The following is an 11,216-nucleotide window of genomic DNA, read 5'->3' as shown; positions in this document are numbered from 1 at the left end:
GATCTCCTGGAGCTAGAGCTATAGGTGAGCTTCCTGCTGTGGGTACTGGAAACCAAATTCAGTCTTCTGAAGTCAGAAGAGGGTATTGGATCTCCTGGAGCTAGAGTTATAGGTGAGCTTCCTACTGTGGGTACTGAAAACCAAATTCAGTCTTCTGCAAGAGCACTGTGTACTCCTAACTGCTGAGCCATCTCTCTAGCCTGGACTTTTTCTTCTAAATAAAACTTTATTATAACACTAACATTTGTTTCCATCATCTACCTTTGCCTTTTTGCTTCAACACAACAGAGATTTCATGAGTCCTTGCAATGGAAACTCTTGGCCTACAAAACCTCTATTTACAGTGTAGTTCTAGACAAAAGGTTTGCAGACTCTGCCTTTTGGGAATATCTCAAATACTCCTTATCGTTATACATAAATAATTCAGGACACATATTTACCTGTATTTTTCCTCCGAATAATGATTGCCTCGTTCCAAGCACGTTATTAAATCTATTACAGATAAAGAGAAGTGCAATTAGCAGGTGAGTAGATACCAGGCCACCTGTTCCTAAATATTTCTTTAGAGATAAAGTAAACTTTGAAAGCATTATCATGTTATTTGGATTTGTCTAAAAATAAATAATATCTGAGATTACAGTCTCCAGTGTTCAATCAGTTTCTTTTTCCTGACCTGTCACCGATGGTGACTTTCAGCGTTAATGTCTTGAGAACAATAACAGAATCTACTTCTAACAGTAAGCACTGGACACCTGCAGGTATAACGCATACAATATCCTTGTCAGGAGAAAAGCCATTAAAAAGCCCATTACAGTTCACAAAAAACATCCTCAGGAAAATTTTTATTTTATTTTACTTTTGAGACAAAGTCTGAGGTAGTCCAGGTCTCAAAGTCACTGTGTAGTTGAGTATGACCTTGACATGTTGTGGTGGTTTGAAAGAAGATGGTCCCCAAAGAGACTGGCACTATTAGAAGGTGTGGCCTTGTTGGAGGAAGTATGTCACTGTAGAGGCGGGCTTTGGGGGCTTATATATGCTTAAGTCATGCCCAGTGGTTCAGACCACTTCCTGTTGTCTGTGCAAGATGTGAAACTCTCAGCTACCTCTCCAGCACCATGTCTGCCATGTCCCCTCATGACGATAATGGACTGAACCTCTAAAAACATAAGTCAGCCCAATTAAATTCCTTTATAAGTGTTGCCATGGTCACAGTATCTCTTCACAGCAATAGAAACCTTAAGATACATGTTCTGGTCCTCTGGCCTCTCCTTCCTGCATGCTGGGCTTATAGGTATATGCTATCATGACTAGATTCATATAGTGCTGGAGTTAGAACCTAGGCACAATATCAATGGAGTGATCGGCTCCTCAGGACATCTCAATTCCAACACTCTGGCCAGTGGCGCTCAGTGACATAGAAGAAGTTTATCAAGAACAGTGAGATGCTGATGAATGGTCTTCTAACTTGGTTTTCTTTTTTCTTTCAGCAGACAGGGTTTCTCTATGTAGGCTTGGTTACCCTCAAACTCACAGAGATCTGTCTGCCTCAGCCCCCTGAGTACTGAGATTAAAAGTGTGTGCTGGCTCATGATCAATAATCATGAACAACAATTGGAAACAAGTCTGTAAAACAGAAGTTCCTTACAGGGAACATACTTATTTAAGTTGGCAAAATAGTTCCCCAAATACCCTACATTCCTGACAAAAGCTCCTTCTCTCCAGGAATCTTTTAAGAATTTTTTTTAAAAAATGATTGATTGATTGATTGATATTGATTATGTATATAGTGTTCCACCTGCACATATGCTTGCACACCAGAAGAGGGCTCGAGATCCGATTATAGATGATCGAGCCACCATGTAGTGGTGTATCTGCATACCACCACATGGCTATGGCTAACTGGCAAGGTTCCAGTGAGCCTGTCTCCTGCGGGCAGCTACATGGCTTCTCTCTGACCCTGCCTACTCTCTATAAATCTCTTTCGACCTGGCTATATTCTGTTAAGCCATTGGCTGAAAGCAGCTTCTTTATTAACCAATGGTATACAGAGGGGGAATCCCACATCAAACCTCTGAGCCCATCTTTTAAGAATCTTAAGGAATAAACATATGGGAAACACTGGCCATGATGGCCAATCACATCTAAGCTACTCTGAAGGAAATGAGTGGCACATCCCTTCCATGCACATTTGTGCCAAAGGGGAGTGGCAGCTAGAACGCTGGGCACATTGTGACCCTGGATGGTGATGGTGCGGGCCACCTGGTGAAGACTCTGCACCACATGAGGCTGAGGAAGAAGCCAACAGTTTCTCTCCTCAGCACTCACGCTCTCTTCCCTTCTTTCCCAGACACGGCATGTTGCGCGACAGTGACTTCTCCTCCTGCTACTATTCAGTCCCGAAGCTGGTGTGCCAGGTGTGTGGGTCACTAGTTAAAACATTTGTTTACTGAGCAAGAAAGGAGGCTCTGGGGAAGGACATCAGAGAAGCCAGACCACAGCAGGATTGGGGGAATTTCCCCCAAAGATGTGTCAATCAAAGTTTATAGGACACAAGATTTACTCCATCTCAAGTGCATCATTGGATCCACTCACCATATGCTCTACAAGGAATCATTATAGGACCAACTACTTACAAACGAGCTCTTCCACTCTGTCCTCAGGAACTTCCCCCACTCTCCCAAGACAGGCTTTTACTTCCTAGCCTTGACTGGCCTGAAACTCACTAGCAGACTGGACTAACCTTGAAATCACAGCTGCTAGGCTGCCTCTTACTCAAGAATGCTGGGATTAAGGCATGTCCATCTTGTCCTCACATTTTACAGCTGTATCTGATACCACAATTCTGTCCAGAGGAAGAGATAAGGAGCAGAAAGACACTTCAGGCAGATAGGATTTGTATACACAGGGTGGTTTTTCTGCTGTACCTGGATGGTCACTGCTGGAATAGGCCAGCAGAAATCCCCGGCCAGAAATGTGAGATCCGCTCCGGAACTGGACAGTCACTTCACTCGAGTTCACCCGGAGTTCTATGGGAACAGCCCAACTCCCACAGTATGGGCCTGGAAACAAAGCACACGGGTGGCACACTTGAAAACTTACAAAAAACAAAGAAAATTTGTCTAGAGACGAATATACTCTACAACACACATAAAATTGATAATTCTTATCCATCTGGAATTTTGTTTGACAGAGACTGATCTGTAAATCTGATTAGACTGCTGAGCCCGGGGTGGAGTAGACAAGCAAGAAGTTGGAGGTTGTTCATTATGAGCAACCCTACTGATGGGTTTTGATCTTGGAAAAAGACCAACAGACGTCAAATACATTAAGGAAAAATTTGTCATAGAGAATATACTCTAGGGACCTACTAAGTTTGCTCAGAGGAACCACTTCAGAGGAGGTGCTAGATGAAAATACAATGCCCAACGCATGATTTTAAAAAAGATACTGGACTGATGAGATGGCTTGGCTCCACAGATAAAAGTGCTTGTCACCAAGTCCATGAGGTGGAAGGAGAGAGTCAACTTCTCTAAGTTGAGGTCTAACCGTCATTGAGTTCTGTGGCATGCATATACCCACACACATAATACATAAATAAATACAATTTAAAAGTTATTTTTTTGCTCATATGCATTGTTCACATTTTCCTCTTGCATTAACTTCTGTCTTAATACAAAATATGTTTTGATTCGTGCCACGGAGTCTATACAAAAGTGTGATGTTTTTCCCTGCTTTTGAGATAGGGTCTTAGAACGTAGCCTAGGCTAGAACTTCCAATCCTCCTGTCTGAGTTTCTAAAGTGATTTCTAAAGGCAAACACTATAAATTTGCAAGGTATGGAATCCCAGAACTCCTGAGGCAGGTATGTTGTTATCTCTGTGAGTTTCAGGCCAGTCAGGCCTATATAGAGACTTCCAAGGCCACCAGGGATGCTGAATGAGAATCTGTCTCTAACAAACAAGCAAACAAGTAGATGAACGAACAAATAAACCAAAGTAAATCTGTTAATTCACTGAGTAATAATGTTTCTAGCTTGGTGTGGTAGCTTATGCTTGTAACACCAGGAGTCAGGAGTCTGAGGCAGGAAGATTGCCATGAGTTCAAGGCCAGCCTGAGTTACAAAATAAGACTTAGCCAAAAACAAACAAACAAACAAACAAACAAACCACAGAACAATGAAAAATGGCTATAAAACCATTTCTAGAGGAAATTGCTTGAAAAGCAGTCGCAATATTGATAAACTTTCAAAGGGCAAAATTAGACTACATATAAAACAAAAACTAAAATCCTTCCTACAATTACTTAAGTAAAGTCCAATAGGGCCCTGCATTCTGTAGTGTGCATGTGGAGGTCAGAGGACTTTGGGATTTGGTTCTCTTTCTTCCGTGTGAGTACTGGGGACCAAACTCAAGCCAATGGGACTGGTGGCAAACACCTTAGTCAAGGAACCATTTTGTGGGCTCCACAAGCAGGTTTTGTTTTTCCTTTCCTTTTGTGACACAGTCTTATTGTATACTCTTGGCTGGGTTGGAACTAACTGTGTAGACCTAGAACTCTCAGAGATTCATCCTGACTGCTGGGACTAAAGGCATATACCTCCATGCCCAGCAAGTTTTGAAGGGAGAGTCTTCACCAACTTCTCTTAAAACAGTATAGAAGCAGCCAAGATCAGCAGCTACACCAATCAGGCTAAGAAAAAAGAGATGTAGAAAGAAATAACCAATCAAATCAATAGTAATCACTATCCCAAATAGGATCAAAATGGTCCTATTTTGTAGATAGGAATCCAACTAACCAACATCCTGTCCTGGCAGGAAGGATGTGACTGCTCTCCTGTCTCATCCAAGTTCCATATTCTGAAGATAGAGAGAGATGGGCCCTCTCCTGTCCTACATCTCTGTTGTTCCCTATTACTAAGCTATAGTGAAATCCAAGTACAATGACTTCTTGGCCCTATTCATCCATTAAATTTGTGTGTTTGGTAAGTGTACATGCGTTAAGTGTGGACACACATATGCCTGGGCATGGGTAGAGAAACCAGAGCTCAAACCAGAGCTCAACCTTGTGTGTCTTTCTCTATTACTCTTGACTTTATGAAAGATATATTTATTTATTTTAAAGATTTATTTATTTATTATGCATAAAGTGTTCTGTTTATATGCATGCCAAAAGAGGGCACCAGATCTCATTATAGATGGTTGTGGGCCACCATGTGGGTGCTGGGAATTGAACTCAGGACTTCTGGAAGAGCAGCCAGTGCTCTTAACGCCTGAGCCATCTCTCCAGCCCCCTATCAAAAATATATTTTGAGTGTTTGCATGCATGTATGTATGTGTATGCATACCTGGTGACCATAGGGACCAGAAGGTGATATTGGATCCCCTGGAACTAGAATTAGAGATGTTTGTGAACTGTCATGTGGGTGCTGAAAACTGAACTTGGTCCTCTTCAAGAGCAACAAGTGTTACTAACTGCAGTCATCTCTCAAACCCTCTATCTTTTACAGTCTCTCACTGAAGCTGGAGTGTATGGATTAGGCTGGGCTGTGTGGCCAATGAGCTGAAGTGCCTGGCTTTTATGTGGCTACTGGAGATCACAATTTGGGTCCTCATGCTGTGGTAGGCACTCTGTCAACTGAGCCCTCCTTCCAGCTCCCACTTCTCTCTTTCCAAGCCCTCATCACATATTAATAATTCCCTGATATAATACTGGCAGGCTACTTAGAATAGCTCATATGCCAAGAGCTCTATATGAGTCCTTCTTTAATAAAAAATGCATGTTTTCTATTTAGACTGTGTCTAGAGCAAGACAATATCAAATTCCCCTCTTCGTCTCTAGCAGAGTGCATTCTGTCCTTCAAATATTGCCTGCATTGAAATGATCTTCATTTATAATGATTTGTGAAAGCCAACCCCCCAAAAAAAGGACATGTGTAACAGTTTTTTAAAATGTATTCTCTTTGAAATACCAGAAGAAAGAATTGACATGTGCCAAAGTAAAGAAATAACTGTGTATCAGAGCTGGCTCACGGTAGTAATCTCAGCACTTGACAAGAGGAGGCAGGAGGCTTTGGAATTCGATGATAGCTTGGGATACCTGTCAGGGAAATGCCTCAGAACCCAAGGGCTGGGGATGTAAGTGACTCAGTGGTAAAATACTTGCTAGCATATGGTTAATAATGATTCACAACTAGACAGGCTCTAGACTCACTTAACAGACAAGCCTCTGAGCATTCCCTTGAGGGATTACCTTGATTAGGCTGAGATGGAAGACCTCTCCTAAGCTGGGGAGCACCATTCCCTAGCCTTGGGTAACGGACTGCTCAGAGGGCTACCTGAGCATGAGGTGCATTGTTCTCTGTTTTCCCTACCTGAGCATGAGGTGCATTGTTCTCTGCTTTCACACTTCAGTTGGGGTTTGACCAGCTACCCTGAGCTCCCGCTGCCAGGACTTCCCAGTCGTGGGTCCTTGAACAGTGAGTCAAAAGAATTCCTTTCTCCCTTAAGCTGCTTTGGTCAGGATATTTTAACAGAGTAAGAGAAACATGCATATGTCATGGATAACTAGGATTCTTACCAATTTAAGAACAGTTTATAAATATTAAAGACAGGCAGTTAACTAATTTATCCTTACACGATTGTCCTTGTTAGGTTTTTCTGCTGCTGAGATAAAACAATGAACAAAAGCAAGTTGAGGAGGGAAGGTTTTATTTTAGTCCGGAAGCCAGAGTCCATTAGCAGGCAGAAACTCAAGGCAGAAGCCGGGCGATGGTGGCGCACGACTTTAATACCAGCACTCGGGAGGCAGAGGCAGGCGGATCTCTGTGAGTTCGAGACCAGCCTGGTCTACAAGAGCTAGTTCCAGGACAGACTCCAAAACCCTGTCTCGAAAAACCAAAAAAAAAAAAAAAAAAAACTGAAGCAGAGATCATGGAAGAATGCTGCTTGTTGGCTTCCTCCCCATGGCTTGCTGGCTTCTTTCTTATGCACACCCTACCCAGAGGTAGCACTGCCCACAGTGGGCTAGGCCCTCTCCCATCAATCATTAATCAAGGAAATTGCTCACAGACCAATACTGATAGGCAGTTTTCTAATTGAGAGTCCTCTTCCCAGGTGACTCTAGTTCTGTCACATGAACAAAAATTAACCAGCCCAATTATGAAATACAATAGGCATTTCTGTAGGTTTATGCCAGTCACGGGCAGTGTCTGACTCCCAGGTTGTATGACGTGTTTGAAATAAATGTATTTGCCAATTGCAGAGGTTAGTATATTGGCATATAAGCCAAAGAATGAGAACAAAGAAACTCAGAGCAGTTAGTCAGTTAGCATCTTCCCCTACCCATGTCCCCTACCCAGGTGCAATCCTCTCCAAACTGCTAACACTAAGTCTCTGCTAACTCTCCACAGCACCCCAAGGAACTCTGATAAAAAATTGAGGCAAACACATCTAAATTGGCATCCCAAATGAATTCAATTTCACTTTTTAAAAGTTTACTATGTTCAGCAAGTCCAGTTTTATCTCATGTTTTTTCAGACTCAGGCCAGCTGGCCTTGGTGGGTTTCCGATAGAACATCCCCATTGTCTCAGTGTGTGGGTGTACCCCTCGCGGTCCTGAGTTCCTTGCTCGTGCTCCCCCCTCCTTCTGCTCCTGATTTGGACCTTGAGATTTCAGTCCGGTGCTCCAATGTGCGTCTCTGTCTCTGTCTACTTTCATATAGTGGACAATGAGGACTACTGAGAACTCAAGAACAATGACAATGGGTTTTTGATCCTACTGCACGTACTGGCTTAGGGGGAGCCTAGGCAGTTTGGATGCTCACCTTATTAGACCTGGATGGACGTGGGTGGTCCTTGGACTTCCCACGGGTCAGGGAACCCTGATTGCTCTTTGAGCTGATGAGGGAGGGGGACTTGATCGGGGGAGGGGGAGGGAAATGGGAGGCGGTGGTGGGGAGGCAGAAATCTTTAATAAATAAATAAATTAAAAAAAGTTTATGAGGAGTTGAAATGTTGCAAAACTGACCACTTATTCCAAAAACAGATAAAACTACAGGTCATCACACAAATTTGTACACTATATAATTCCCTAGAAGCCAAACACATGCAACTGTAAAGTTATAATTTGGTTTTATCCTGCCAAAGTTATGATAAGCACACAGACATTTCTGGAAAAAGTTCAGAGAAAGTGAAGGCAAGCGCACTGTCCTTTAATGACCCTGATGGCAGACACCAATCTCTCTCAGTCCTAGCACGCCGCACAAGGGTGCATCCTAGAGGAAGTATGAGAAACCTTTCTCTGTATTGATGTCACGTAGAATGGCTTTCCTGATTTCCTCAGTGACTACAGCATGAGTGAGGCTGAGTTTGGGGTGGGGATGGGGCTGTTGCAAGGCAGCCTGTTGGGCAAGGCACCCAAATCATCACCCAGTTCCCAGGCAGGACAGCTGCAGATTCCTTCCCATAGGCAAGAAGCTGTATAAACAGAAGACATGGCTACTCCAAGATATGGTTAAGCAGGTTTTTATTATAGATACGTAATGTGGGAAATCCTTCTGTATATGTGTTGCTTTTATTGGTTAATGAATAACCTTCGGCTGCACAGAGCAGAATAGAGGTAGGCAGAGAAAAACTAAACTGATTGCTGGGAGAAAGACGCAGAGTCAGAGAAACACCATATAACCACAGCCAAGGACAGACACAGCTGGTAGCTTGCCGATAAACTACAATCCTTGTGGTAAAATATAAAATAATAGAAATAGGTTAATTTAAAATATGAGTGAACTAGAAATATACATAAGCGAATAGGCCAAGTAGTGTTGGAAATAATATAGTATCTATGTGGTTATTTTGGGGCTGAGCAGCCAGGAGCAAACTAGTAGCCTCCTACTACAGACTAAAGTACCAGCATGGTCAACTATATCCACGTAAAACCTGAGAAAGCTTAAAAAGAAATTCTAGACACACACACAAAAAAATAAAAATATAGAAAACAGAGCTTGCTCTGTTTACTGGCGGCGTGCCACAGCTCCTTTAAGAATGGTCTTCCTGATTCAGCAGTAGCAAAAGAAAAAAAGAACACGGTTTCAAGAGGGCAGCTTCCTGGGCCATGCTGCCAGCACAAACTCTGGCTCTTTCAGGAGGCTGAGCATGAATTGCATGGGGTTTGTGAGCAGAGTCTTACAATCTGCTTAGTGGCGCAACATAGACCCACTGCATACCTGGAACTGGGGCAGTGTGCACGGATCGCAGAAGTGGTGAACATGCCTCTGCCATGTTGGACTGTGCGGAGCCAAAAGGCAAAGCAGCCTAGTAATGTCACTTAGCATTTTAAGAAGTGCTCCTGGACAGAAAAGGATTTCAGATATACAATAGGACAGTTTCAGACTCTAAACTAGATAGAGTATGTTTAAAAAATGTACGTAGGCTTGGGGGAAAGAAGAGTAAAGAGACAGTAAATGTAATATAAAAGAGTACAGACAGCCATTGATTAAAGGAGTCAAGATAATAAAATAAGTATTAAACTTGTACAAAAAGTAATAGAGTAAGAAAAATAAGCCACATCAACATGGAATATACACAGAGTCTGAATTATGAATATTATTGTGTTTTCTTTGACCTTTTTGACTGTGAAGGAGCTAAGTACAGAGAGACATTTCATTGTATGGGCCGCTAAGCTAAAACAATATATATATGTTAAAGGTATCTTGATTTCAAAATTTGGGTCTAGGAATTTGTTGCTTTGGAAAAGAGGTTCTTCTATTGTTTCCACAGAAGATGAGAACCTATGAATTTCTTCCAGACTAATGTAGTTTCATAGACCAAGACCCTCGAAAGGTGGTTGTGAAGACCACCAAAAATACTTCACCAAACAAAAAGCAGGAAGTAGTTTGGAGAGAATTACGTCCATATTCCCAAATACTGTTTATAAATGTTTGTTTATATTTAAATGGGGATATGCTATAGAGATTTGCATTGGTATGGATCTTGGTCTATTGATATGAATTTAAGGTCAATTTTGCTATTTGTATATTTCTGCTCTTGATCAAGGTATTGTGTTTGTGCAGCTCATTTAAAAATGCAATGTATAATTAAGAAATATAGGTTAATAGATAATCATCTATAATGGTCAAGCTTGTAGTCATATTAGTTAGGTTTTCTAGATATACAGAGATATATTTCAGTTAGACAGATAATCTTAAAACCTTTCAAAGACCTATGGAACACGACATTTAAAAAGTCTTAAAAACTGGGGATTTTTCATGATAATGAGACATGTGTGCTCCTGGCAGCACCAATTTACTTCAAGAAGACAATGGGCATCGAAGAGGCTCTTTCATGGAGCTTGTTAGCCATGTGGGCAAGGAATTGCTCTTGCCTGGACTGCTTTATGTTATGCTGTATGAACTGGATCTGCAGGACCCACAGAAAAATGACTACGGAAGCTGCCTAAAGAAGGTGTGATTGTCCTTCAGGGTTTCTGTTTCACAAAAGAGACTGTCAGACATTCTGCAAGATACAAAAGATAGTGACTCACAAACTGTCAATATAGGCAGAACTGTCTTTGAAATTTCCTGCCTCATGGAAAAGTCTTCCAGATACTATGGGCCTATAGGCTGAAGATGGATACCCCAATGGTACAGAAGAACTTTGGGTGACTATACAGGTAGCGAGATGTATCTGTCAATTCTAGAGTTTTGGAAGTTGCTTACAATGCACTTCCTGTTAACTTAGGTAATATTATATCCTTTTGTAGTCTTTGATGGAGTTTAAGAGAAGATGGTTATAATTATAGTTTTCCTTACTTATAATAAAAGATAAAGTAGATATAAATAGTGTAGTTATAATTCTTGCTTGATAACTGTATTATTATATGTAATTTTACTATGTTAAAATTAAAACCTTCCTTTTTATTCAAACAGAAAAGGGGAGGTGATGTGGGAAGTCCTTCTGTATATGTGTTGCTTTTATTGGTTAATGAATAAAAAAAGCTGTTTTGGGCCTGCACAGGGCAGAATAGAGGTAAGCGGGGAAAACTAAACTGAATGCTGGAGAAAGAAGGTGGAGTCTGAGAGACACCATGTAGCTGTAGCCAGGGACAACGTGCTGGAACCTTTCTGGCAAACCATAAGCCTTGTGGTAAAATATAAAATAATAGAAATGGGTTAATTTAAGAGATAAGAGTGAGCTAGAAACATGCATAAGCTAATAGGCCAA

General features: G+C 41.6%; 1 protein-coding gene across 2 annotated transcripts in view; it reads right to left on the bottom strand.

Annotated features, from left to right (window-relative positions):
* The window catches only part of Dcbld1 (discoidin, CUB and LCCL domain containing 1), a 94,504-nt gene that overhangs the window by 30,880 nt on the left and 52,408 nt on the right, over nt 1-11,216 (bottom strand). For both annotated transcript variants that reach the window (XM_026787501.1, XM_005363619.3), the window contains exons 3-4: nt 2,925-3,059; nt 441-492 (exon numbers count right to left, since the gene is read on the bottom strand). In XM_026787501.1, the coding sequence (XP_026643302.1) occupies nt 441-492; nt 2,925-3,059 (187 nt within the window). The remainder of the gene's footprint in view (nt 1-440; nt 493-2,924; nt 3,060-11,216) is intronic.

The sequence above is a fragment of the Microtus ochrogaster genome, linkage group LG9 (genome assembly GCF_000317375.1).
Source record: "Microtus ochrogaster isolate Prairie Vole_2 linkage group LG9, MicOch1.0, whole genome shotgun sequence".
Taxonomy (NCBI): Eukaryota; Metazoa; Chordata; class Mammalia; order Rodentia; family Cricetidae; genus Microtus; species Microtus ochrogaster.
This window is presented reverse-complemented; position numbering and strand designations above follow the sequence as displayed.